The following is a 26,773-nucleotide window of genomic DNA, read 5'->3' on the forward strand; positions in this document are numbered from 1 at the left end:
TTTTTCACCTGTATATTTATTGTTAAAAACCTTTGCCAATTATAATGAACAAAAATAATATTCAACATAATCGTTCTAGTACGGAGAGAAAAAATTGTGTTAATTCTACTTCAACCATCTTAAGGTGTAGCATATTTTGAAGAATAAAAAACCCTCAAATGATCGACAGGGTGATTTAGCCTCAGCAGCTGACAGGATTTCATGTGCAACTGCTTTGTTTTGGGGGCAGAGCCAGAGCCAGAGTTTTGTGGGGAAATTTTTTTTTGTAGCAGCTTTGCCCTTCATGAAAATTCCAAATTCATCCATAAACCAACTTGGGTAAAAGGTAAAAGCTTGCTGTCGAGCCAAGTGGTTTATCAGGCCCAGAGCTTATCCCAGTTTATGTAGCATTGGCCATCCATCCATTTATACAAATGTGTGTAGAGAGGCACTAAGAGACTATGAGAGTAAAGCGTCTTGCCCAAGGACACAATGCAGTGACCCCGCGCGGCATCCATGGCTCAAACCCTTGTGAACGATTGATCTGAGCCTGGTGCATTAACCATTAGCACACTGTGTCTCCAAGTTATAAAAAACTAGCCAAATAAGTGTTGCGACTCTACCTTGTTAAACCCATTTGCCACCACAAGCCATTCAGTTATCATCAAGGTTCAAATTGCTTGTTTAAAACTTATTCCCTATACCTATTAAGTGTTATTCAATGATTGCAACAAAACACTAAAAATTAGTTATGTTGTATACATGGGGTTTACAAAAAACTATACATGACTATACAGTTTAATTCACTAGGGACATTTTGTGTTCAAGGACATGGTCCAATTTAGATGACTGGTACATTAAGCAGGTCATGTCACAGGTCACAGGTCATATTTCATAGATCGCAAATATTGCTGTTTCAGCATAGGTCACAGGTAGCATGCTACATGTTGCTAGTTACTGCCTATAGGCCATTTTCAAAAACACCATAATACTCTTTGTTGTCCCTCCAAAGTTTTGCAGAAGCATTGTTTTGCTGTCCCAAGAGAAATTGAAAACAATGATTATGCAAAATTTTGGAGGGACAACAAAGAGTATTATGGTATTTTTGAAAATGGCCTATTGTGTACCAGCCATGCACAAATGCATTGTAATTGGGAATAATTCTGAGCTAAGTATGATTATCTAAGCCGGCACCATCTCTGCTTCTCTTGTGGCTTGTCTTTCTTTCTGTGGTCTCTTCTCGCCTGCAAACAAAATTTCAGAAGATAAACTTAAAACTTAGTTTCCTGAGATAAAACTGTTTATAAAAGATCAGTAACTTACAAGCACAAAGGCTAACCAACAAGATTGAAAGACACCAGTTTAGGTCCAGTTAATTAGCAAGTACATGTTGTAAGTTATCATAAAACAAACCAGGTTCTTTTGTGGGTACTTCTGGTAATGGTTCTGTTGGTACTTCTGGAAGATTCTCTGTCACAGACTGAAATAAAAAATGGAACAATATCACTTGGTTAATTGAACAACAGACAAAGTTGAACCCAAGTTTTCTCTTTCCAAAAGAAAAATCCAAACAATGGTGCCTTTTGAATCTCCCAGGAGGGTAACTGGTTTATCATGTGTTACTTTCCACAAATTTCAGGGGGGGGGACATTTTTTAAAATTGGGCTTTCTAAAATGCCATTTGCTGCATCGGCGCTTCTATTTTTTATAAGCTAAATGCATTGCTGAAGTTGACTAACGGATTCAAATTTCAATATTCAATTCATTAATTCAAGGTACTCTAGGGGGGTACGCTTCGCTTGGCATGACTGTAACTTGAAAAGTTACACAGTGACCAAGAACATAATAATAAAGAACCTTTGTCATTTCTTCCAGTTCTTGTAACACAGCATCTTCATCTTCCTGGGTCAAACTTCCACTCAAAAGATCATCAATTTCCTACAGAAAAAAAAAAAAATAAAAAAATCCCCAAACCAGTTGTGAAAATTGAACTCTTTTGATGGATGTGCAATCTTAAAGAATCTCGTCAAATTGTCTTAAAAATCTGTTTACACTACACAAACAGAAAATATCTGGGCATCTAGAGTAGAATTAATGACATTAATGATATCACTTGCAAAATTCTGGTGCACTATAATGCAAGGTGTTTTTCTGCAGTTATGAGTGCAAAGGTATCTAAAGATTTCCAAATTTGCTAAAAAAACCTCTGCATACAGTTATTCGTATTAATTTTCTCTGAAAAGTGGACTCCTGGACTCCCACCAGGCTAAAAGCCTGTGACTAGTGTTTCTCACTGCCTTGAATCCAAAGGATTCACTGTGCTTCATATTGCCTTTCACGCAGAAACCAGATATACTTCGTCAAGCTTCCAGGCCTAGTTCTAAGCTCTGTGAGCTTCTTGCTTAAAGAATAAAACGGCATTGTGCTTGATATCTACAACACCTACCTGCTGGTATTCAATGCCTTCCTTTGTTTCATCCATTATTCTTTCCACGTCTTCTATTGACATTATCTATGGTAAAATGTTCAATGACTTTATTATAACAGACAGACTGACTACTCTTGAAATACAATGTACAGTACTGTGCAACAGTACTGTGCAACAGTACATTGTAATGCAAACGAAATTCGTAACTTTTTGGGACTTTTTGACATACAATTACGATATTTCACTCAGAGCAAATTTGCGGCAAAAAGGTGACTTTTTTCACTGCACCTGTTGTTTTTAACCTCGCAAATTTTTGCATGGTATTTCACTTGCTTCGAAACTGACTTCAAAAATTCACTCTATTTAAAATAAAATAAAGGACACTTTAACTCCCAAAATAGTGTGTTGTTGAATCAGTTTTAACTTTTTCCAGGGTTCTACATACCTCATGCATTTTTTTCAGCGCTTCATTTCCTTGCTTCAGTCCATCTGCTACTTGAATTTGAATTTGAGCAAACTCAACATCTTGGACCTGCAAACGATTAGATAATGATTTATTGCATGTTCAAGTACTCAGTACATGTAAGTCACATGTTTATAAATGTTGTGGTTAAGACGGAATCCACTAGGAAGTCGAGTAATATTTATTAAAGTTGGACAAAAATCAATTTCCAGAATAATTTAAATCCTATTGCGTTATTTCCTACCCTTTATAAAAGGTAAAGATGTAAGTAATTATCCGTGATAACGCCAACAACAATTTCTTATCAGAGTCTGAGAAAATGAATTTCAAAGTTCACAAGGTATGGGCAAAATCTCACGTGTAGCCATTTTGTAAATTCGTCTTAAGCGATTCAGTGGAATTCAGCGGAACTTCAAAATGTGTTTTCGAAGTGTGGTGTTGTTAGAAAAGATTTCTTTCGATAAGATATTTGAAGCAGTAACAAAAAAGTTTGCAATAAGCTAAAAATAATTCTGGTACAACAATTTCTTATCAGAGTCTGAGAAAATGATATTTAAAGTTCACAAGCTATGGGCAAAAGCTTACATCTTTTAAGCGATTCAGTGGAATTCAGCGGAACTTCAAAATGTGTTTTCGATGTGTGGTGTTGTTAGAAAAGATTTCTTTCGATAAGATATTTAAAGCAGTAACACAAAAGCTTGCAATCAGGTGTAAATAGTTTTGGTACACAATTTTGTCCAATAACTACTCGAAGTCCTGGCGGATTTCCTCTTAAATTTTATATTTGGTTTAAATTTTTCAAACCAGTTTCATTTTTATTTTCCATTGTCTCGTGTTCATTATCAAAATCTGAAACAAAGGGAAATAAAATTCAAACTGGTTTGAAAAATTTTAAACCAAACATAAAATTAAACCACGACATTTACAAGGCCAACACAAGTCATACAACAATTACTATGTAAGTGTGCTAATTATAAGTTGGTGTTCAGTCAAAATAGTTAGCTACTATGTATCACTATACATGTAAACACCTTTTCGTCTAGTGGTTCTGTCATTAAATCTTTATAATTTACAGTAGCTCTCTTTAATAAAAATGCAATATTTTGGACAGACATTTGTATGGTTGCACAGGAGCTTCATATTATTATTAAGCCTCGGTTAAACGATCAAACATTTTCGTCCAACATCATGTTGGAAGAGCATGTTTGACTGTTTAGCCACCTCTCTCAACATTGCATTTAAATGGTTTCCCATGTTTGATCTAGATCAAACATTTTCATCCAACATTTTGCTTCATGCGCAAATGTTTGATTGTTTAGCCACCTCTGCAAACAAAGCAAGCCCAAGCAGGAAAAAGCAACCAATCAGAAACCGAATCTATGTGACATCGCGCCATAATTTCAGCGGTAATACGCACAAAGCGTTATGTGGGCTCACTTTGGTAAATGTTTGATCAAACATTGTTTGCTTGTTTAGCCACTCCATGTTGTGTGCGACAAACACGATGTTGGACGAAAATGTGTTATCATTTAGCCGGGGCTTTAATGTAAGAAAAGAATTAATGCCTTTTTGGAACATAGGGGCTCAAGAGACTGGTTCTCAAGTCCAGAACTTCTGTAGACGTATGAAGTGGCCAGGAGTGTTTACTAATTAAATCTTCCTGAATGGAATTGATGCTAGCATGTTACCAGTTATTCCCTTCTCCCCCCCCCCCCACATTTTTGTCAGAATTTCCCATTTGCACTGTGAGTCAGAGAAAAAAGGTCTTGCTAAAAAACACAATAATTTTATAAATCCTGAGTCTAGCACACCCCCCCCCCTCAAACAATAAAATAAATTAAAATGTACATTTTATCATAAATAAACAAACCATTTTTTCTAAGTTTTCCAACTGATTGTCTGTCCTTTCAAGGGTCTGTTCCTGATATCTCTTCTTCTTAAGGAGTAACTTTGCCTTACTGGATGGTGTTCAATAAAGGTAAATAAAAATTAATGGTGCTCATATACATTTCCAAGAAGAAGTTAAAGTAACCTTCAAAGAAGAGACTGATCATATTTATTAATTATTTACCTTTCTTTTTACAACAATAAGACAACTTACTTTTTCTTTCCTTCCTGTAAGAGCTGTTTTGCCAACTGTCTTTCCTTTTCAAGATTGAGTTGTATCTGATAAAACAAGAACTTTATAAGTACACTTAGTAAACCTGTAAACGCTCAAGAGTTTCAATTTGAACTTTGCTACTGATGAAGGGGTTATTCCTCAAATGTTTCGCAAATGAGAAAACATTTCAGCACTTTTAAAGGAAAATTTTTTTTATGATAATAAATCCAGACTAATTCAATGCCATTACTTTGCAGTTAATAAACAAGGACGGAAATCTAGATTGATCACTGGATGTCAAGTCAGATAGATGCATTGACCATTACTCCACCACATCTCCATTAAACATCATTAAATATTCAGTACAAGAAGTACTTTTACTTTGCACCTTTTTCTGGTACTGCTTCAGCTTGTCCCTTTGCTGCTTTAGTGCCTAAAATAAATAACACAAAGTTGTTTGGCTATAAATTTGTAAGGAATTTACTGTTCTAAATCCACAATTCTAAAGTGAAAGAATTAAGTACTAAAACCCGAGCCTTGAACCTGGAACACACAGAACATCTTAAATAAGTTTAGTGTGGGAGTGGGAGTTTGCCTTAGGGGGAGGGGATACTATCTTATATATGCTATATGGCTATTTGCCACTGGATGGGGTCCATTTTTGATCTCCCAGGTCTGTGATGTGTTCAGACTTTGGCCTTTTAACAGTCTGAGATGTGGTCGCTAAATGGGGAAAAATTACAACAAATTTATATTTTTCTGTTAATCAGGTCATGTTGAAATGTGTGAAAATAAATAGCGGATGCTGTAATATTGTAGAAAAGTTAACAATAAAAAAGATTCTATTTCCCTTTCCATCTGAAATGGGGTATACAATTTAAATCTTTTGTCTTTTGAGCCTTTCTCGGTCTGAGATGGGTGGGTGGGGACAGGGGGGTCTGAACCTCCCGCCTCCCATACCTTTTACTCTCGCTTCCCGCCACTTTCTGTAGTGGTGCCCTCCTCTTTGTCCCATATCTATTGCGAAATATAACGAAACATTGGGAAATTCTAATTGTTTTCTCCCGGTTCCCGCCACCTTAGGAATCCCGCTTCCCGCCCCTTTTCTCCCACTTTCTGTAGTGGTGCCCTCCTCTTTGTCCCATATCTATTGCGAAATATAACGAAACATTGGGAAATTCTAATTGTTTTCTCCTGGTTCCCACCACCTTAGGAATCCCGCTTCCCGCCCCTTTTCTCCCAGTCTCCCGCCCCCTGTCCCCATCCACAGATGGGGTTAGGGTTTCTAGACCCCAGCAGAACACCTCCACCCAAACTTTACCAAGTCCACCCTTCTCCCGGGGAAGTTTGGTAATAAGTAGCTCTATCCATAAATTTGAAAATGGAAATAAATATGCAGACTTCAGCAAATAATCTATACCTGCCAACTCTCACGCCTCGGCAGTGAGTCTTACACCTGCAAGTTGAAAACTTCGATCTCACGAACCAATTTCTCACGTCTGGTCGAAAAATGTGAGTTTTTACAACCAAAAAAAGGTAAACTCAAACCAATTTGAGAAATGAAAACTCCAAGTAAAATGAGAAAATGTCGATACTTTCTCCGAAATCTCAGAGTTTTGATGAGAAAAGCATTTGGAACAGGGTCGTGTTTAGCAAAACACGTCCACGCACTAGGATCAGGATATGTTCGGAACGTCTTTGGAATACCTCGGATGTCTTTGGGAGGCTTCGGACATTGTCGTATCCTCTTCGAAAATCCTGGCACTCTCAGGATAAAAATCTCATGCCTTTGACTCAGAAAAAGTTGGCAGGTATAATAATCTTTAACTTTCACCACACTGTCAGTTCTGGTGTATTCGGTGTTCTGAGACTTAGCACATACCCTTGTAAGTGGGCAGGTCAAATTTATTTATTGGACTGACAGAGTGCTTCACCTATCCTGACATATAAAAATTTTCAAAATACATCTGAATAAACACTGCCCTTCCTTTCTTACTTCTTTACAGCCTACTTGATTTAAGCAACCCTTAATTTTTTTTATTCATCAAATTGAGCAGCATGCAACCCATTTATTTTCAATGATTTATGAGTTAAAAATTCTTGTTCTTGAAGTTCTTGAATTTCTTACCAGAACTGCCTTGTCTTGTTCAGTAATCTTTGGTTTTTCAGGTTCTTTCTTCTTGCTAAATAAAGACCCCATGTTGCTCAAATAATGATCAGGATTTCTAGTTCTTGAAGGCTACGACTTTGGTGAGTTTTGTGACAAAGGAACTAAAACATTTCAATCGCTTTTGATTCTACAGGAAGTAAACCCTAAACTGCCGCCATCTTGATTTTGCAAACAGCTGAAAAAGCATGAGAACGAGGCTCTATTTTGGTATTCAAGATGGCGCTTGGCGCTATTTGAGTCTTTTGCGTGAATTTCTTGTTCAAGTGGAGAAGTTTTCATGGCAGAATGAAATGGTATGAGTGGGAGACCACAGGGCCGTGGTAGGCAAACACGCAGAGACCGTTCTCAGCGAATTAAAGGCCGAGACCACTCTGCAGACTCAGTGGGCAGCACTACAAGTACTCAAAGTGAAAGAGAAAGAGATCGAGAAAGAGAACAACGAAATGGGCGGAACATCAGACGACGTCCTGAAAAGAAAGACGAGCGAGGCAGACGAAGAAATGAAGAAGGCAGAAGAGATGTTTCCGATAGGGAAGGCAGCAAAGTCAATGCCGTTGAAAAAGATAAAGGAAAGCCACGCTCGGAGTCTGAGAAACAACCTCCTCGCGGACGAGGTGAACCCAGCCGAGATACTTCTAGGGAGTTAAACCGAGACAGTTTTGGTTCCAAAGGCTCAACTAATGGTATGTGGCAAATTAAAAACTCGTAACTGTAATCTTACTTAATGATTGTTTTCTAAAATAGACGGCTTAATGGGACGACTGAGAGACAATTGCATTTATTGTAATGAGGTGCCGTTGTTCAAATTTTGAAAGCCGCAGTTGCAGTAGACGAGCATTTTAATTTGAAACACACGCCATTGCAAACAAAATTATATCTTAAGGACTATTTTGGAGTTACAATCATTCTTCTGAGTTTCAATTTATCTCAAGTATTGTAACTTTACAATCGATCCTAAGAGAAACGAAAATAGATCATTTCGTTACTTTCAGCTTCCGGCTAATGCAGTCGGAATTACTGGAAAACCCATTTAGATCGGTGATTGTGCTATTTTTACTGTTTTTGTATTTTGTGTAATGTGTTTTTGGCAAGCTTTGAACATTATAATGAATGTGTTTTTTTTTTCATAATTTTGTTATTGTTTTAATTATTTTGCCAAAAATTAAATAATTTTAAGAACAGCTATAAAATGAAGAATTCAAGTGTTAGAAAAAAATCTGTTTTGAAATGGAACAACACAACATTTCCTCTAATTAAGCTGGACCAATCAAATGAGATAAATCCTTCTTTTTGCAATTTCTTTTCCAATTTCCATCAGTGGTGTTAATCTATCGCCTGTGTATTCATATGCAGAGATGCCAACCCCCCCCCCCCCCCCCCTTCCAAAAAAAATTTGAAGTCCAGGAAATAACAAATTTTGCATCAAGGTACCTCTTCTTGATCCCAAAAATGGATTGAAAAATAGAGCTCTGCTGATTCAACCACAAAAACACATTTAATATTGCAAATTGGCCAAGGACTTCGTATCTGGAAGACTATAGGGGAGACCAGGAAATTCGGTCTGTATAAAAGAGACTAATGGATCATCTAAGAGAGCTTGCAAAGATGCATACAGATTTCAGCCTGTTTATCCATGCTACCATTATAAAACATCAGGTGAAACTCGATCTGCATTTGCTGGCTAGCAATTATACTAGATGCAATGAATGCAACACTCTGTCTAAAGATATTATCACAGCCCAGCTAACAAAATAGGTTCACTTCTGAAGGCAAACTAAAATATTTTTTGAAATTTTTCTGCTTACAATAGACTCATGGGTTTTATATGCATTATTTTTCAGAATGAACATTACTCCTTGGTAAACTATTACTTAAAAGTTTCTCATAAAATGCCTTTTTTGCATTATTTTTCAGAACGAAATAATATGTTTGGTGATGATTCTCGTTTATCACATCTTGTAAAGAGGATCACCAAAGAGTCTGAACGAGAGCGACGTTTAACTGCAGCTCAACAGTTTGAAGAATTCCTTAACAATCCTGATAATTATCAGGTATTGTAAAAGATGTTGTACACCCTATCACTGGTCAATAGTTGTGGGTTTCTGTAAACCACATGTATATTATAGTTTTATAAAAAAGCAACCAACCATTTATTTCTATAGTTCACTGGTAAAAAACGTTCACTTGGGATGTGGGAAAACCGCAAAAAGGCAACTTGACTTTAAGAATTACCTCTAGCTTGTTATTTACAAATTTTAAACTCTTTTTTTTCTCCCTATATCCCACAATGGACAAACTGTTAAAATGCATAATTTGTACATTGCTTCAATTGAATGTTCAAAGGTCTGCAGAGCTGCACATGCTCTGGCAAAGTCCGGACCACAGGGGACCTACTTTTGTCTTTGGGCGACTTGTATAACTTTGCTCATAAAAGCTTTTAAGAGCTGGGCACCCAAGATTTTTTACATAAGAGCCTTTGGGCACAGCTCTGGTCTGGCTATGAACGTAGATGTCTTTCCCACTTGCTACTTAAACAATCATATAATGACTTGAAGCTATCCCTGAATAAGATGTCAGTCCATCACAGGAAACCCTCACCTTTTTTGTTAGCTTACAGAAATGTTTCTTTTGTTTTTTTCTTACCTTTCCCATAAAGTATAGGAACATATAGCCCAGGAAATCAAAACATGGTCATCAAGCAGGGCTACAGAATAATTTGCTTGTAATTTTTTCAAGAATTGCCACCTTAGATATGTACATCTATTCTTGGTAGACATAAATACTTTCTTGAGGGAAAAGACTCTAAATTATTTTTGGTCTTGATCTTCTTCCAAAGTCACTCAAACCTTGTCTTGTGTTTCCAGATAGTAGACAAGCATGCAGAGAATCTATTCTCAGTCTTAGAAGATGTGCTGTTTGAAAGGTAAATTTTTTCCAAGGGTAATAATTATAGGACTGAGTGAAATCCAGTTTGGTTTTTAATCATAAAACAAGTTCAATTTGTTAAGCACAAGACTGTTGACTGTAGTCCAAATTGGATAAAACAAAGTCCTGTTACCAATTTTATTAACTTTTAACAGAGGGGGGGGGGGGCAAGTCAACACTTTTATAATTTGTTTATGAAATCACAACAAAGAAACCAATTTAAGTACAACTGCCCTATTACAGCACCATAAATGAAGTGTTCTGTCCAATTACAGAGGCATATTTGTTTGGTTTTTACAGGGGACAGCCAGAACTAAAAGAGAAAATAGCAATATGTGTTGGTTTGATTGGTGGAATTTTAGGCAATGAAGCTGGAAGGTAAGTGGATGTGATCTACTGTTTTGAGTCGTGTCCTGTAGCTATTTTTAGAAGCTTGAAGTACAAATTTAAATGAGCTCCATCATGTATTATAGCACATCTTAAATGGTACAAAACACATTTTATGTATAAAAAATTCCTGGAGACCATCAAGGAGTATTTCTAAGGTAAGGTTGATTTGGTCAGTGCATAAATTTCTGATACAGGTCTAAATGCAGCAGAACACAGCTTTGGCCGGGGGGGCTCCACGACCAGGTTACCCTGTAATGTTCCCACATATTTCAGCTCACAGTGTACTTCCTCATTATGTCAGAAGACTGTATTGCTGGCTTCAATACATGAAGCTCTTATTCAAAACATTTTGCACCAGTGGTACCGGCTTTTGCCCGGGGCCATGCAAGTCTCCTGCCAAACAGTTCAACTGTGGACTGTCTTTAAAGCCTCTATTAGTTTTGTTAATCTTAAAAACATTTTGTACTTACTAGGTTTTTTCAGTGGATCTTTACCAAACTTGAGTCATCTGTATCAGATGAGGTCAAGATCCTGCTGCTCACAGCACTGTCAAAGGTAAATGGAGAAATGCTTGCTTGTTCCTTTTGAACTTGCATTTTGTTTAGTCTGTCTATCCATCTACCATCTCCCATGTCTGTTTATCCATCTGTCTGTCTGTCTGTCTGTCTGTCCATCCGTCTGTCTATCAACTACCCGGGGGGGGCACTTCCTATAAATGGGCTAATGGGGATGTGCCGCTGGATGGGGTTGCATTTTCACGACTGGACTGACTATAATGGGGTCGCCATTTCAAGCATTTTTTATAGGGTGACTAGAATGGGGTCACACTTTTCCGGGATTTTAAGAGTACGAAAATCTGGCAAGTTGTGATTTATGAACGGAAATATTCGCCGAAAAAAATGTTACCGTATTTATTGCTGTTGTTCAATATTTGACAAACGGCTCCCAGAAAGTGACTAAGTTGGGGTCGTAAAAATTAAATTTACCCAAAAGTGACTAAGATGGGGTCTATAATTGGCCATAGAATATGACTATAATGGGGTAGGGGTTCTGAGAGGCCAGCGGCACATACCCAACAAAAATTTACCCAAGTACCCCCCCCGGGATCAACTACCTGCCTGCCTTCTAGATTCCTATATTTAATGAATATTATTTTTAAACTTAATGGTTCAGATGTCTTTTGCAATAATCATGTATTAAAAACAGTTATAACAAATTTTTAAAACAGGCAAGTAGAATGCTTATTCAATTGTTCCAACCACATTTAAATCATGTTACTATAACAAATGAGTAACATTCCTGAAAGGAAGTACAGTAACTTTAATTAAGATTTTCACACTGATGTGAAGCATCTGCCTCCCAGAGAGAGCGCTCAATGTTATTTTACTGGATAGTAATGACTTTTGTTTCCCTTTCATGAAAAGGCAATTCAAGTGGACACTAAAAACAAATACTTCAGAGATTTCATGATGGTAAGTAGGGGATGAAAAAACTGTTGCTTGTCTTATTGATAAACAAAAATTATGTTTATTTAAAAATTATTTGTAATACAGAGATCTTTTACTTCTTTCAGAATGTTATGAGCAGCTTGCAGAATATCTTGGAAAATGTAGATACATCAGGTACTGAGCCTACTATCAATTTCATAATGTTTATTTTTAAAATTGTTTTCTTTTAACTCAGTAGAAGTACCGTATTTACTCAAATAAGAGCCGCCCCGAATAAGCGCCACCCTCGAATAAGCGCCGCATTTGGGACAAAAAAGTTAATAAGCCCTCCCCCCCCCCCCCCCGAATAAGCGCCGCAGTCCCGATGCAGCGCTTATTCGAGGAATTAAAACAGCTCTACAAAACAAATCTAAAACAAACTTGGACATTTTTTCCATCAAAAAATGATGTTTTGCAGTACAAAGTGATTTTTCTACCGCTCGCCCATTAGTTTTTCTATCCAACATTTTTACAATACGTAGTTCTGTAAATGTTGTGAAGGTATCCAACTTTGCCAGGACAGCTGGCGCCACTTTTCTCTTCAGCAAGAGACGAATACTGACAATAAAAAGACGCCACTGTAAAAGATTAGACTCTTTGTAGCATCCAAATTTTAAATATGCGCCGCCCTCAAATAAGCGCCGCCCTCGAATAAGCGCCGCACTTGAGGCGCGAAAAATTAAATAAGCGCTGCGGCCCTTATTCAAGTAAATACGGTATACAAAAAGAGTATAACACAGTCTGTGTGATTATTGTACATGCAGTTCTTTTGACTTCAGTTTTATTTATTGAATAGTTCAAAATCACTGACAAGAGATACCAGTAGTTGCCTGCTTTGGTTATGTCAAAATACATTTCTGAAAACTTTTTGATATAATTTAGTATGAGCTAAAAAACTTGATAGTGTTGAGTATTACATTAAACCACTAACATGAATGTGTTGATTGACAGACTTACTGCGTGCAGCTCTGAATGTGATGATGCCCATTGCTATAGACTACCCACATGCATTTGCAGGTCACTTCAGGGTAAGCTATATTCAAGAAAAATTAATAATAGCTGTCAATGTTCTTCCACTTTCTTTATGTACCATAAAATTCAAGTTATAAGCCCCCCTTTTTATAAGCCCATCTACCTGGTAAGAAAAAAAATACATCCGGTTTTAAGCCCCCTGGATATGGATTTAAGCCCCCCTCTGCTAGATGACAGTACTGAACAGGGCTAACTTTTTGACTTAAAACGTATTTTGATCAACATTGCCGTGGTTTGTTTCAAAACTTCTTTTCAATTCTGCTTAGAAGTCCCAACCCCCACCCCCACAGATATAAGCTCTGTGTTTATAAGCCCACCCAAGACCCCAAGTTGTATAAGCCTAGTTCTTATAATGAAAATTTTACGGTATTCAACTGTTTTTAATTAACCAACCATTATTAATAACTGCCGTTTGGTTCTAACATTAATGTAAAAACAAAAAGCCCCTTCCATTGCCTTTTATGTCATATTTTGCTGATTTTATCTTTGTTAGGATACTGTAGACATTCTTGTTGGATGGCACATTGACACTTCACAGCAGAATTCTCTCACCAGCTACACTTCAGGTTTGTCAAAATATTATATATATATTTTTTAACAAAGCGTGGTTCCAGAAATTGCCCATACTCCCCCCACAGCAAGGGATTGGAAAATCCTGGGGTGGGAGGGGTTTCAAAGGTCAAAAACTTAAAGGAAATGTATGAAGCTTAATAAATTATGGAACTTTCAGAGGGAGGTATGGTAATTTATGGAACTATACAATCTAAGAAAATTATAAAAAAAAATGGTGGTGGAATCCTTGTGTGGAAGCTGCAGGCTGTACATGTATTTTATTTTTCATATATTTTCCTTTCTTTCTTATGGTTTTAGAAATGTTTTGGTCTAGTCAATTCATTAGTGGCTTAAGCATTTCTTATGATGTTACAGAATGTCTGGTTAAGTTACATGACTACTGGGCTTCAGACATTGCCTTTTCCCTGACACTTCTGAGCCAGTTTCTAGAAGATATGGAAGCTTATGCTGAGGTGAGCAAAGACAGTATAACTCAACACATTTTAGCAGATCATATTTCAGGGTTCATACACGTCTTGAAAACCCTCAAGAAAACCCTTTAATTTCAGGAGTTTGATTTCAAGGCCTTGAAAGTACTTGAAATTGGTTTTCGGGCCTTGAAAGTCCTTGATTTTTTTATTGAACGTCAAAAGGCTTCAAGGCAATGAGAAGACTGCCAAAATAAGCAATTTTTTTTTAGTTCTTCAGCAAGCACATCATTGGTACGACAGACTGGAAATCGTTGATTTGGGGTAAATTTCATGAAAAAAGTCATTGAAATTTCCAAGAAGGGTCATGGAAAGTCCTTGAAAAGTCCTTGAATTTTTGCCCTGAAAAAGTGTACAAACCCTGATAATTGTTAAATAGGCATCTGGTGCTTTCAAATGTCTATTCCAACACTTTGTACTGGTTATACATAATCGTTGTTTTGCTACCAGGAATTAGGCATGTTGTCGAACCAAGTTGTGAGTTCAGAGGAAATCCCATCACCATATGTGTCCCTCCCGAGGTTGACAGCATTAGTAAGGTACAGTAAAATACGTCCTTTGTGCCATATACACTGAACCATTTTCAAAAGGCCAATGGTTTGCGTCATGGTCACATACCTGTGGCAAAGTAGTAGCTACATGTAAGTCTCATTTGCTTCTCGTCTTGTTTGTAGAGTATTTACAACAGTTGTAAATGGCATAGGACCAAGCTTTTCACCAGACAGGAGCCCGTCGATCACACCTCCTTACTTGACAGAGGTAAGATCAGAGAAATGATACCTTCTCAGCCCCTTAAGCTGTATTCAGAAAATGCCTTGATACTGAATGCATTTGGAATTGTACACTGTAACTATAAAGTCTTAGGTCACAAAATCATCACAGCTCTGCTTGCTCTAACCGGTATCTGGGAGGCATGGGTTGATCCCGTCGGGGACTCAGAATTCTTTGTCCCATGCTCGTGTCAGTAGAACATCTTATCTTATTATTTATTACCAGCTTAATTTACCATCTTTATTATTTAATATTAATCATTGTGACTATGAATGGGATTCCTGATTATTGTTTTCTGTTATAGTTGATTCAAAGAATTATTCAGTGCATCAACATGTCTGGATATTCTTATTACTACGAAAAACTGTTTGTGTCAGGTATGTACAAAGATCATAAAAAATTTAAAAAATAATTCCACTTGTTAAGTCAATCTAATTTTTTTATTTCGAAACTATTGTTATTCAACCCAGCCCATGAAACTTTTCACACCTTGTCTAGCATAACCGTTATTTTATTATTTCTAACTTGACAATGATGTCAAAATGATATCGAAACATCATTCATTAGCGTTTAGTTTCATTTTGAAATGTATTACTAAAGGTTTCACTTTTTACAATGCTTTCTTGTAAGCTTATGTTAATTTTTGGTATTCCTTTCAGCAAACGAGTGTTTAGAGTCCATGTGCTCGTGGCTACAGCCTTACTTCTCCTGTTGCTGTGAAATTACAGCTTCGTTTGTGATTCAACAACTTCAGAGCAGTTCCTGTGTCACCTATCCACACATAATGTCTGTGCTTCAGCTCATACAAAAGGTAAAAATAATTACCTCTTCCACACAAGGAGCCATTCATACAGTAGTTGTGTCTTTCTGTGACACCTGAGCAGCACCTGTTCAGTAGCGAAGTTCTCAATAACTTTTTCAACATTCTCCTCCCCATAGCCCTTTCGTTTCTCTTAGCCGGCTGGGCCTTGGCACAAGAAAACGAAGGGCTCTGCGGCGACAGGATTTCCAGTCCTAGATTCTAGGACTTCTGGTTTTCATGTATGCAGTCATGCTGTTTCAAAAGAATGTATGTGTTGTGGTTTAATTTTATCTTTGGTTTAAAATTTTTCAAACCAGTTTGAATTTTATTTTCCTTTGTTTCAGATTATGTTAATGAACATAAGACAATGAAAAATAAAAATCAAACTGGTTTGAAAAATGTTAAACCAAATATAAAATTGAACCACAACATATGCATGAAAGAGAGAGTCGTTGCATTTTTGACTTCTGTTTAGGAATTCTTTGTTCCAAACAGCCAATCAAAAAAATTCGAATTAATTCAAAAATCCTATGTCCCCAGAGCCCTTCGTTTTCTCGTGCCAAGCTGGCTAAAAGAAACGAAAGGGCTATGGGGACGAGAATGCTTTTTCAACAGCTTCGCATAAATTTCAGGATACAGGTGTAATGTAGTGGAACATGCACAAAGCCAACAGCAGGGCTTGAAAAAAATCTGAATTCCAGCTTGGCCTTTGGTCAAGCAACTCTCAATGTTTGCTTGTCTGGGCAGTCACATGCTTGCCTAAGCTTACATTCTTGTTTTAAAATCATAATTTGGTCAACACACGGCTTGCCTAGGCTCTTGCTTATCAGGCAAGTGAGCCTGAAACTTTACTTGCTTGACAGGAAGCACTACTTGTCCTGGGCGACCAGACAGCACTTTTTTCAAGCTCTGCAACAGACCTCCTTTGTTTTGTGTTATAGCACTTATTTCATGGCCGTAACACTTACTAGTTATCCACTCACAGGTGTTATGGTATACAAGTTCAGTTGAAAACTCTGTTCAGCTTTCATTTTACCAAAATGTTTTTCACACAACTGTCAGCAGTCCAAGAGCTTGAGTTACTGCTGGTTAATTTTGGAAACAGAAATCTAGCTGTCTGAACTTAGTTGCATCAAAAAACTTCATCAATTCAGTACTTGGGAAGCTTCTGTTTTTCTACATACACAAACATCAAAGTTGTATATCATAAACTGTAAAAGGCAGGCTCATAAGCTTTAGCTTGACTGTTATCTTTAAGCCATAGTTTTGCTGTAAAATGACTCAGTAATTGAATTTATGTCCATGCCCACTTGCAGGTCATAGCTCATGTGAATACTGCTATTCCAGCAGCCTTCATTCAACAGCTCTTAGAGCCTGGTTCTCCTGTAATGAAGTTGCGGCTTTCCTCAGACCAAGCAGTAAGTACTAGCTATACATCACTGAATTGACAATTAGAAAACTCATAATTATTTTCCACCTTCTTAGATCAAACTTTATCTAATTTTCAAGGTCGGTGCATATAGCATGATTAATCAAGATATACATGTAAGGAACTTATCAATAACTTGAGGCAGTGTTTTATTACATAACCAGACACCAAGAAGAGAGATGAAAATGTGTTTGGAAATATGATGAAACACTGTGTTGCATATTTGATACATTTTCTCAATCAGAACTACAGTAAATTTAAAGGGGTAATGAGAATGCAGAGCAGATTTATTTCCTCTGTTTTAATAATGTTAGTATTGAATTGTTAATGAGTTTGAGCATAATTATTATTCAAGTGATTGGGATAAACTCAAAACTTTGTGTGTACAGTTCAACCTCATTATAAGAAACTGCTTGTTTTGTACATATTGGTGATTTGTGTTCACAGAAATGCTTGTTCAACTTTTTAGGTGCTATCATCAGTGATGAAGATTTATCAAGGTTTCTTGGGCATCCACGATGTTCCACTTCTGGAGACAGCCTACAAGTAATATATACCATGGTTTCTTTCTGATAGCCATAATTAATTTTTACTTGCAATGGATAGTTATACTTTCTGAACAGTAATTAAAAAAATGAAAATTGCAAACTGTTTCAATTGTGTGTACCAATGGAGAACTTGGTTGTTAGACATCATTGAGACTAGCAGAAAGAGCAACTTATGAAATCCTTCTGTCCCAAATGTGCTTTTTCAAAGTAAACGTCACAGATCCTCTGCACACACAGTTAAGAACACACACAGTCTTTGTGAGAAAGAGCAGCTTGGCCAGTAATGGTCTTTAGTGATTGCTGATAGCTTTGTGAGCATTTTTTCAGGTGGAACATAATGACACCATCCCTTAGATTATAACTCTATTTGTGGGAGAAAAAAAGGTGTTAATCACTTTTGTGGAATTATTGGGATAAGTTGCTAAGAACTCTTCAGTGATTCATGTCTTATACATTAGTGTACCGTCGCTTGCATCTAAGCGTGAACACTCGCTGCTGAAACATGATCGAATTGGGTATTAAACTTGGAATGATTTTTCATCAAACGTTGAAGCGTAGCAGACTGTGACGACAACTTTCGCGCTCAAAAGTCTCACCAAAAGCACTGAGTTGAGGCGAAATTTTACACTAGAAGCGATTCATGTGAACCTGCAAATGCATATCCACACAGATCAGGATAAATTTTTCGGAAGAAGTTTTCATATCCAAGCTTTCCGCCATTTTGACAGTTTCGAAACCAGAATCTGTTGAACTTTTGGCGCGAAATTTGTTGTTACGGTCTGTTAAACTTCAAGGTTTGATGACGAATCATGCCACGATTGATACCCAATTAGATCATGTTTTGGCAGCGAGTGTTCACGCTTAGATGCAAGCGACGATAAATAATATTATCAGTTGTCATTATCAGTCTCATCTCATCTCATCTGTCTTACAGGATTGCAGTGACTGAACTGACTAACAGCTTCGACCTTTTGCGAAAAACATTACAAGGCTTTGAAACAAACGACGGCAAGTTAGAGCCTGAATCAATCAACAGTTACAAGGAAGAAGCTGTAGATGTTGACGAAGACATACAAAGTGGAACCGTGAATCTTGAAGGGAATACTGCTGGCAGTAGCTTGGCACAGTGTCAAAGTTCTCACGAGTTAGAGAGCATCATCATCTTTGACTTGTGTGCCCTGTCAGAGATTGCAACATCCAAATCTGCTATTTTAAGGGTGAGAGTATTACACTTGTTAGTTCAAAACTTAAATTGTCTAATCTCCTTATTGTTGGGAATTTTGACAGGGCTTGAAGAAAACTTGAATCCCAACTTGCCCATTGGGCAAGAAACTCTCAAATTTGCTTGCCTTGAACAGTCATGCAGGGCCCTCAAAGAAATTTCAGCAGCCACTGCTGTGATGTTTTCACCCGTAACAGGGAACTACATGGCCAAAGGCTATGCAAGTGGCGCCCGTTTTATGAGGTCCAAATAGGCGTAGAAATTTCTGTAGAGCTGTACGCTTCTACACATTCCATGATTCCTAATCCATAAGTGGGTAGCTCTGGAAATTATGCGAGTTTAAAATGAGAGTTAAAAATGAAACGTAGAGCCGTTGAAGCATAGATTTTAAAATGAGAATGTAGAGCCGTACAAGCGTAGAGTTTAGAATGAAAATGTAGAGCCGTAGAAGCATAGAGTTTAGAATGAAAACGTAGACCCGTAGAACCGTAGAGTTTAGAATGAACTGAAAACGTAGAGCCGTAGAAGGGTAGAGTTAAGTACATAGCGTATAGTACACTTCTACAAGCCTACTTCTGTACGTCAGTGTTCATTCTCTACGCGTCTACGACTCTTGAAAGCGTAGAGCTGTAGAAGCGTAGAGTATAAAGTACACAGCGTAAAGGACACTTCAAAAAACCTGCGTGTTCATTTAAAACTATACGCTTCTACGGCTATACGTTTTCTAAACGGTACGCATATTATTATACAACGTTATACAGCTCTACGTTCTCATTCTAAACTGTACGCTTTTACGGTCCTACGTTTTACTTTTTAATTGTACGCTTCTAAGGCTCTACTTTATTAATCTTAAGTATATGCTTCTACGAGTCTACTTTTTTATTGTAAACGGTATGCTTCTGCGGTTCAAGTCGTTTTTATTCTAAATTGTACGCTTCTACGAGACTACGTTCTTATTCTAAACTGTACGCTTCTGCGAGTCTACGTTTTTATTCTAAATTGTACACTTCTTAGAAGTGTACAATTTAGAATAAAATATACTTCGTTTTATCGTCAATATAAAATGAAGTGCTGTAAAAGCGTACAGTTTAGAATTAAAACATAGACTTGTAGAATCTACAAGTCTATGTTTTAATTCTAAACTGTACGCTTTTACAGCACTTCATTTTATATTGACGATAAAACGAAGTTATTTGGCAATAAACACAAGGTTTGAGAACGGGCAAAATTAATTTTCATTTGTATTACACAAGGAAGAATAGAATGTAAACGTAGAGTTATAGAAGCGTAGCTCTAGTTAAGAATTAAAATGTAGACCCATAGAAGCATACAGGTTGGAATAGTACGGAATAAGAACATAGGGCCGTAGAAGCGTAGAGTTTTTAATAAAAAAAGAAGACCTGTGGAAAGGTACCGTTAAGTTTGCAATTATAGAGCTGTAGACGCGTGGCGTTTACAATGAAAACTTAAAGTTGCAAAACCGCATAGTTTAAAATGAAAATGGAGCAGTGGTAGAAGCCTCGAGTTAAGAATAAAAACGTAGAGCCGTAGAAGCGCACAGTTTAGAATGAAAATGTAGAGCCGTAGAAGCGTAGAGTTTAGAATAAAAACGTAGAGCCGTAGAACTGTGGTGTTTTGAATGAAAACGTAGAACCGTAGAACCGTAGAGTTTAGAATGAAAACGTAGAGCCGTATAACCATAGAGTTTAAAATGAAAACGTTAGGGTGTAGAAGCGTAGAGTTTAGAATGAAAACGTAGAGCCGTAGAGCCGTAGAGCCGTAGAGCCGTAGAGTTTAGAATGAAAACGTAGAGCTGTAGAAGCGTAGAGTTTAGAATGAAAACGTAGAGCCGTAGAGTTTAGAATGAAAACGTAGAGCCGTAGAACCGTAGAGTTTAGAATGAAAACGTAGAGCCGTAGAGTTTAGAATGAAAACGTAGAGCCGTAGAGCCGTAGAAGCGTAGAGTTTAGAATGGAAACGTAGAGCCGTAGAGCCGTAGAGCCGTAGAGTTTAGAATGAAAACGTAGAGCCGTAGAGCCGTAGAGTTTAGAAGGAAAACATAGAGCCGTAGAGCCGTAGAGTTTAGAATGAAAACGTTAAGGTGTAGAACCGTAGAGTTTAGAATGAAAACGTTAGGCTGTAGAACCGTAGAGTTTAGAATGAAAACGTAGAGCCGTAGAGCCGTAGAGTTTAGAATGAAAACGTTAAGGTGTAGAACCGTAGAGTTTAGAATGAAAACGTTAGGCTGTAGAACCGTAGAGTTTAAAAAGAAAACGTAGAGCCGTAGAGTTTAGAATGAAAACGTAGAGCCGTAGAGTTTAGAATGAAAACGTAGAGCCGTAGAGCCGTAGAGCCGTAGAGCCGTAGAGCCGTAGAAGCGTAGAGTTTAGAATGGAAACGTAGAGCCGTAGAGCCGTAGAGTTTAGAATGAAAACGTAGAGCCGTAGAGTTTAGAAGGAAAACGTAGAGCCGTAGAGCCGTAGAGTTTAGAATGAAGACGTAGAGCCGTAGAAGCGTGGAGTTTAGAATGAAAACGTAGAGCCGTAGAAGTGCACAGTTTAGAATAAAAACGTTGAGCCGTAGAAGTGTACAGTTTAGAATGAAAACGTAGAGCTGTTGGGCTGTAGAGTTTAGAATGAAAACGTTAAGTCGTAGAAGCGTAGAGTTTAGAATGAAAACGTAGAGCCGTAGAAGTGTAGAGTTTAGAAAGAAAACGTAGAGCTGTAGAACCGTAGAGTTTAGAATGAAAACGTTAGGCTGTAGAACCGTAGAGTTTAGAATGAAAACGTAAAGCCGTAGAGCCGTAGAGTTTAGAATGAAAACGTTAAGGTGTAGAACCGTAGAGTTTAGAATGAAAACGTTAGGCTGTAGAACCGTAGAGTTTAAAATGAAAACGTAGAGCCGTAGAGCCGTAGAGTTTAGAATGAAAACGTAGAGGCTGTAGAAGCGTAGAGTTTAGAATGAAAACGTAGAGCCGTAGAGCCGTAGAGTTTAGAATGAAAACGTAGAGCTGTAGAAGCGTAGAGTTTAGAATGAAAATGTAGAGCCGTAGAAGCGTAGAGTTTAGAATAAAAACGTCGAGCCGTAGAAGCGTAGAGTTTAGAATAAAAACGTCGAGCCGTAGAAGCGTACAGTTTAGAATGAAGACGTAGAGCCGTAGAAGCGTGGAGTTTAGAATGAAAACGTAGAGCCGTAGAAGTGCACAGTTTAGAATAAAAACGTTGAGCCGTAGAAGTGTACAGTTTAGAATGAAAACGTAGAGCTGTTGGGCTGTAGAGTTTAGAATGAAAACGTTAAGTCGTAGAAGCGTAGAGTTTAGAATGAAAACGTAGAGCCGTAGAAGTGTAGAGTTTAGAAAGAAAACGTAGAGCTGTAGAACCGTAGAGTTTAGAATGAAAACGTAGAGCTTTGAAGTGAAGAGTTTAGAAAGAAAATGTAAAGCATTGATAACGAAAAGTTTAGAATGAAAACGCCTGTACTAATCTACGGCTATACGCATTTTCAAGAGCTACTGTCTTATCTGTGAGAACTGTTTAAAAAGTAGAAGCGTAGAGCTCTACGAAAATCTCTACGCCTATTCGGACCTCATAAAACGTGCCGGGTATAAGGCTATGTCACTCAAATCTGTCTACTGCAGTGCTTTTCAGTGCCGTAGCAAGGGGAGGGGCCGTGGGGCCCGTGCCCCCCCCCAGTTTTGTACAGACCTGTATAAAATGTTGAAAATAAAATTTTATCTCCCGAGAGGTTTGAAACAATAACATTTGTACTTCTTTTCATTTTTATAACGTACGTAGGGTGATGCACAACAATGTTAAACGGCCAAAAACTAAAACAAACCAGAAATTAAGACCAGAACGTACTATGATATGATTTGCTGGTTTCAAGATACATAGACAGTCGGTTTTCTATTTTATAATTGACGTTGCAAGTGTTATACTCTCTTCAGTGGTTTGCTGAGACAGTGTAGGAAGTAAATAATTCGCGATATGTGTAAATCACAAATAGCTCTTGGAGAAGGCTGGAAATAGCATTTCCAAGCTTCTAGATTTCAAAATTTTCTGAGGGGGTTATGCCCACCGACCCCCCTAGCGGCTCGCGCCTCCGGCCCTCGCGTGCCCCCCCACTTATTTTACTCTTGCTACGGCTCTGCTTTTGCAGCCATAACACTTTCCAGTGACACTCGTGACAGATGTTACAAGTTACGGGTTCAACTAAGAACCCTGTCATGTGCTCGCCTTAGCACTTTTCTGTTTGAAAATTATAATTTGGTCAGCAGTTGGCTTGCTTGTGCCCTTACCCCTCACACAAGTGAGCATGAAAAGTTACTAGCCTTGTAAAAACACTACTAGACCCAAAAGATCTGATGGGACATTTGTTTGAGCACTGTTGGTGTTACATCAAGGCACAAAAAAAAGGGTTTCTTGTTTAAGGTGATTCCACGGTATTGCATTGCACATCCTTTCTGCGCATAAGTTTTCGCGTCATTTAGCGCGCGCACGAGCGTGTGCGCACACAGAACACTACGAGATTCCCTTCAGGCTAAGCTCGGTAAGGAAATAAATGGTCGTTTTCTCTTAAACGAGCACGGTGACCCCCATTTTTTAATGCATTAATTTAAATGTCATACTGTTGTCTACAATATATCGCGATTTTAAAAAAAAGTTTAAAATTCTACATTGAGATATTTTAATTTTAATGCCGTAAAAAACACGTTTTTAGGTAATGCCGTTAACGTGCGCACGAAGCAAATCTTAAATTTCTTTCCTTATCTTAATTCCTGTACAATAAGAACAGTTTTTAATATAAGATCAAAGTCTATTTTGTTGAACTAGACTAATTCTTTGATGCAAAAATGTTTTTTTTCTGGAAACAATAGCGATCCCCATTTGGATTACTAGGGTTCCTAATATATATCTCGCGGGTCGTAAATTTGCTATAATGCCCATCCATTTTACACAAAAACTAGCGCGGTGACCCCCATTTTTTATTTCATTTTTTTAATGCTCATAACATAATTGTTACCTGGACCAAGTTTCAGAAAATTTTTAATACTCCTTCTATTTCAGTGGAATCACCTTAAGTAAACCAAAAAATCTTTTAATGCCACAATGCTAGACATTTTCAGGGATGTGGCTAAGAGCCGGCTGAAAGAGAACTTAAGCCCAGCTGAGACTTTGTCAAGGCCAGGCCAGATAAGCCAACTGGGCTTGATGATGAGCCGGCTTAGAGTACTCTTAGCTACATCCCTGCATTTTGCCCTGCAATGGGTGCCTTCAATGTGTGCATGCCCATTTATAACAAGTGTACCTAAGTCTGTATTGATGAAAATGTTCTTTTTCAGTTGTGGAAGCTGTCCCCCAGCCCTTATCAACTGCTGACACAACAACTAGATGCCTGTGACTGGAGGATTGCTGTGTGCCATCCTTCTGTACAATACACCATTCTTCATGCTCTCTATGCCTACTGTCAGAGGTAACCTGTCGTATCAAGTCTGTCTTCAGGCCTAGTGGCTCACCGGGCTGGAGCTTACATGTATACTGTTTTCTTTAACATGGAGCGGCTAGGAGTCTTTCTACTTCTCCAGGGTGTCAAGTTCCTATTTTTTCCTATTTTTTCCTATTTTTTGGCCTGCCTCCTATTTTCTCCTATTTTTTCATGAAATTCCTATTTTTTCCTATTTTTTAGGGTTTTCTCAGGTACACAGAAACATTGTGAAATATTTGAAATGAAATTGTCAATAAAATTGATAAATTCTACAAAAAACTGAAACTTCATGTCAAAAAAGACCGCTTTGAAGCCTTTATGAGTGATTTTCTTCTGAAACTCGTGCCCAGACTTTCTCAGTGCTTTTGATAGCATGCAAGATAGTGAGGATACTCTGATGCGAGAGGAAGAAGTAGTAAAAGCAGACTTGAAAGCGGCTGATGAACTAATGATGCCCTTTCAGCAAAAGCTGTCAACAAACAAACTGTTAATGTAGCCACAATGATGCTTGACACTGCTAAGACCAAGCGAGACCAAGCAATGCAAAGCTTGGAGAAAATAGGACAAAAGAGAAAACTGTTGACTGACAAACAGCACAGACTGTTAGAAAAGGCCATGTCCTCAACAGCAAATGCTGCCAAAAACGAGAGCAAAGCTAAGGTTACCCAATCTGCTAAAAGAGCCAAAACAGTATAGTGTTGTACTTTTTGATTGTTGATTTTTCAAAGTCGTGGTTGGCTTTTATTGTAAGAAAGACATACATTTGGTGAAAGTGAACATTACATTGTTTCGGTTTGTAAAAAAATTAGCTTTTCATTCTCACAGTTTTAAAGGTCTAATGACTTAAAGTAAAGGCATCTTGTGAAGTATCTAATGAAATTTGGAATCTGGTAATTGTTGTAGGATGAGTTGTGCTTGGTAACATTTGTTTATACGGCAATACATTGTGGATGTATGCCATTGTGCCTGTTAAATATTAAAGCGTTGGGTTGTGAAACAAAGTTGCTGTTGGGAGTGTTAAGAGGATAGAACTCAAAGAAATCCTCCTATTTTTTCCTATTTTGGGGTGAGAATTCCTATTTATTTCCTATTTTTTGGACATTGTCATTCCTATTTTCCTATTTTCTAAGTGCCATTTGTCACTTGACACCCTGCTTCTCTCACTGGATGAATGCTAGTCCATTGCAGGATTACCCCTAGCATTAACTTCATCGGTATCCATTCTTGCTCAAGAGCACAACACAGTGAACCCGGCCAGGGTTCAAACCCGAACAGCTCAGCCTGAAGTCCAGCACGCTAACCATCAGGTCACTGTGCCTCCAACAGACTGTCAAAGTTTTTAAAAGAGAAGTCTAAACCAGTTACACCTATAAGTATAGAATTTGCTCCTAGAACTCCAGATGTTTTTTTTCAAGGGAAATAAATGAATATATTAACTGCCACAAAAGACATTTTTATTTGTGTATAACAACTATTGTCCATGAAGAAAAAAAATAGTTTATGTGGTACACAAAGTAAAGAATAATGTATTTACCTTCCATTTCAGGTACAACCATTTCCTTCCTAATTCTCCATCAGAAGGCTTGCGCACGTCACAGGATGGAGATGTGGTTTCTATGCTCGGCTTACTTTCCAAAGTGTTGGGAAATTCCAGCACATCACAAGATTCAAGGTCTCATTTTTATAATATGATTTGATTAGTTGGTGGTTGTCTAAAGAAGTAACAGAATTTAATCAATGAAATCAAATTTTTACACACGCTTACAGTGTTACGAGCATAGCTATCTTTCTTCATCCATCTTGACATTGTCTTTCAATGTGCTGTTTCAAATGAGCCAATCAAATCCAATGCATACCGGTGTTGGTTTCGTGCAAATGAGCTCACAAGTTCAGAAGGTCATGCTAGTGGGCTGTGATTGGTGGATTTGAAACTGTCTTGTTTGTTAAGTATGTCAAAAAATGGATGTCAATAGAAAGACGCTATGTATGTAACACTGAAACAGGGCTGCAAATAATTTTTTTCGCTTGAAAGTACATTATGTCCAACTAAGACACCATCTTGGACGGACAAAACAAGTGTGGTTGGACAGATTTGTATTCATTGTTGCTGTAAAATGATTTACGACAAAAAAATTGTCTGGACGTCATGTCCTACCACACTTGAGATTTCGTCGGACCTGAGCAAATTCTGGTCAGCCAATGTCCAATGACTGACTGTTATTTGCAGCCCTGCTGAAAGCGGGTGGAAGATTGCATTATAAGAAAGGTATTGACATGACTGTTATATTTTAGACTGGAACGTCATTAAAGCAAATGTTATGCATGCTTTTCACTTTAAACTATAAATAAATTTTGGTGCCTTAAGGGAGTTTTTCAAAACTTCCGACAAGCATCCCCATATATTGGAGGTCCCTCCTCTCCCTGATGTGCTTGCACTTTGTGCAGAAGTTAAAGTATGAATAACATAGAAAACTATGCAGTGTACATACACCTGTACACATA

The 26,773-nt window shown here is 37.7% G+C and overlaps 2 protein-coding genes across 5 annotated transcripts in view; one reads left to right on the forward strand and one right to left on the reverse strand.

The window, feature by feature from the left end:
* Positions 1-250: 250 nt before the first annotated feature.
* LOC144632328 (charged multivesicular body protein 6-A-like) lies at positions 251-7,302 on the reverse strand. 3 transcript variants are annotated; one of them, XM_078490954.1, is made up of 10 exons: positions 7,100-7,302; positions 5,360-5,404; positions 4,972-5,036; positions 4,741-4,828; positions 2,853-2,939; positions 2,426-2,491; positions 1,837-1,917; positions 1,393-1,459; positions 1,124-1,223; positions 251-935 (listed from the first exon to the last, which is right to left on the reverse strand). In XM_078490954.1, the coding sequence occupies exons 1-9, from the start codon at positions 7,169-7,171 to the stop codon at positions 1,162-1,164; spliced, it is 633 nt and encodes a 210-aa protein (XP_078347080.1). In that variant the 5' UTR covers positions 7,172-7,302; the 3' UTR covers positions 251-935; positions 1,124-1,161. The 3 variants fall into 3 exon arrangements, with proteins under 3 accessions (XP_078347080.1, XP_078347079.1, XP_078347078.1); XM_078490953.1 differs by having other exon boundaries at positions 251-929; positions 1,118-1,223; XM_078490952.1 differs by having other exon boundaries at positions 251-1,223.
* Positions 7,303-7,335: 33 nt separating this feature from the next.
* LOC144633815 (serine/threonine-protein kinase SMG1-like) overlaps positions 7,336-26,773 on the forward strand; it is a 67,027-nt gene continuing 47,589 nt past the window's right edge. Inside the window, exons 1-19 of one of the 2 annotated variants that reach the window (XM_078492689.1) lie at positions 7,336-7,824; positions 9,056-9,192; positions 10,006-10,064; positions 10,367-10,444; positions 10,930-11,011; positions 11,881-11,928; positions 12,030-12,078; positions 12,895-12,971; positions 13,469-13,541; positions 13,846-14,000; positions 14,466-14,554; positions 14,690-14,774; positions 15,091-15,163; positions 15,446-15,597; positions 16,905-17,006; positions 17,487-17,563; positions 18,500-18,782; positions 24,129-24,259; positions 25,818-25,943. In XM_078492689.1, coding sequence (XP_078348815.1) covers positions 7,437-7,824; positions 9,056-9,192; positions 10,006-10,064; positions 10,367-10,444; positions 10,930-11,011; positions 11,881-11,928; positions 12,030-12,078; positions 12,895-12,971; positions 13,469-13,541; positions 13,846-14,000; positions 14,466-14,554; positions 14,690-14,774; positions 15,091-15,163; positions 15,446-15,597; positions 16,905-17,006; positions 17,487-17,563; positions 18,500-18,782; positions 24,129-24,259; positions 25,818-25,943 — 2,264 coding nt within the window. In that variant the 5' untranslated portion in view covers positions 7,336-7,436. The remainder of the gene's footprint in view (positions 7,825-9,055; positions 9,193-10,005; positions 10,065-10,366; positions 10,445-10,929; positions 11,012-11,880; positions 11,929-12,029; positions 12,079-12,894; positions 12,972-13,468; positions 13,542-13,845; positions 14,001-14,465; positions 14,555-14,689; positions 14,775-15,090; positions 15,164-15,445; positions 15,598-16,904; positions 17,007-17,486; positions 17,564-18,499; positions 18,783-24,128; positions 24,260-25,817; positions 25,944-26,773) is intronic. The other variant, XM_078492690.1, reaches the window with a different exon arrangement.

Source organism: Oculina patagonica, chromosome 12 (genome assembly GCF_052425735.1).
Source record: "Oculina patagonica isolate OP01 chromosome 12, crgOcupat, whole genome shotgun sequence".
Taxonomy (NCBI): domain Eukaryota; kingdom Metazoa; phylum Cnidaria; class Anthozoa; order Scleractinia; family Oculinidae; genus Oculina; species Oculina patagonica.

Bases quoted from the DNA above. Each gene is read 5' to 3' on its own strand.
- LOC144632328 (XM_078490954.1), bottom strand. From the start codon at position 7,171: ATGGGGTCTTTATTTAGCAAGAAGAAAGAACCTGAAAAACCAAAGATT. The intron at 5,405-7,099 runs GTAAGAAATTCA...TATTTATTTTAG, and splicing joins AACAAGACAAGGCAGTTCTG to GCACTAAAGCAGCAAAGGGA. The intron at 1,224-1,392 runs GTTTGTTTTATG...TTTTGTTTGCAG, and splicing joins AGTACCCACAAAAGAACCTG to GCGAGAAGAGACCACAGAAA.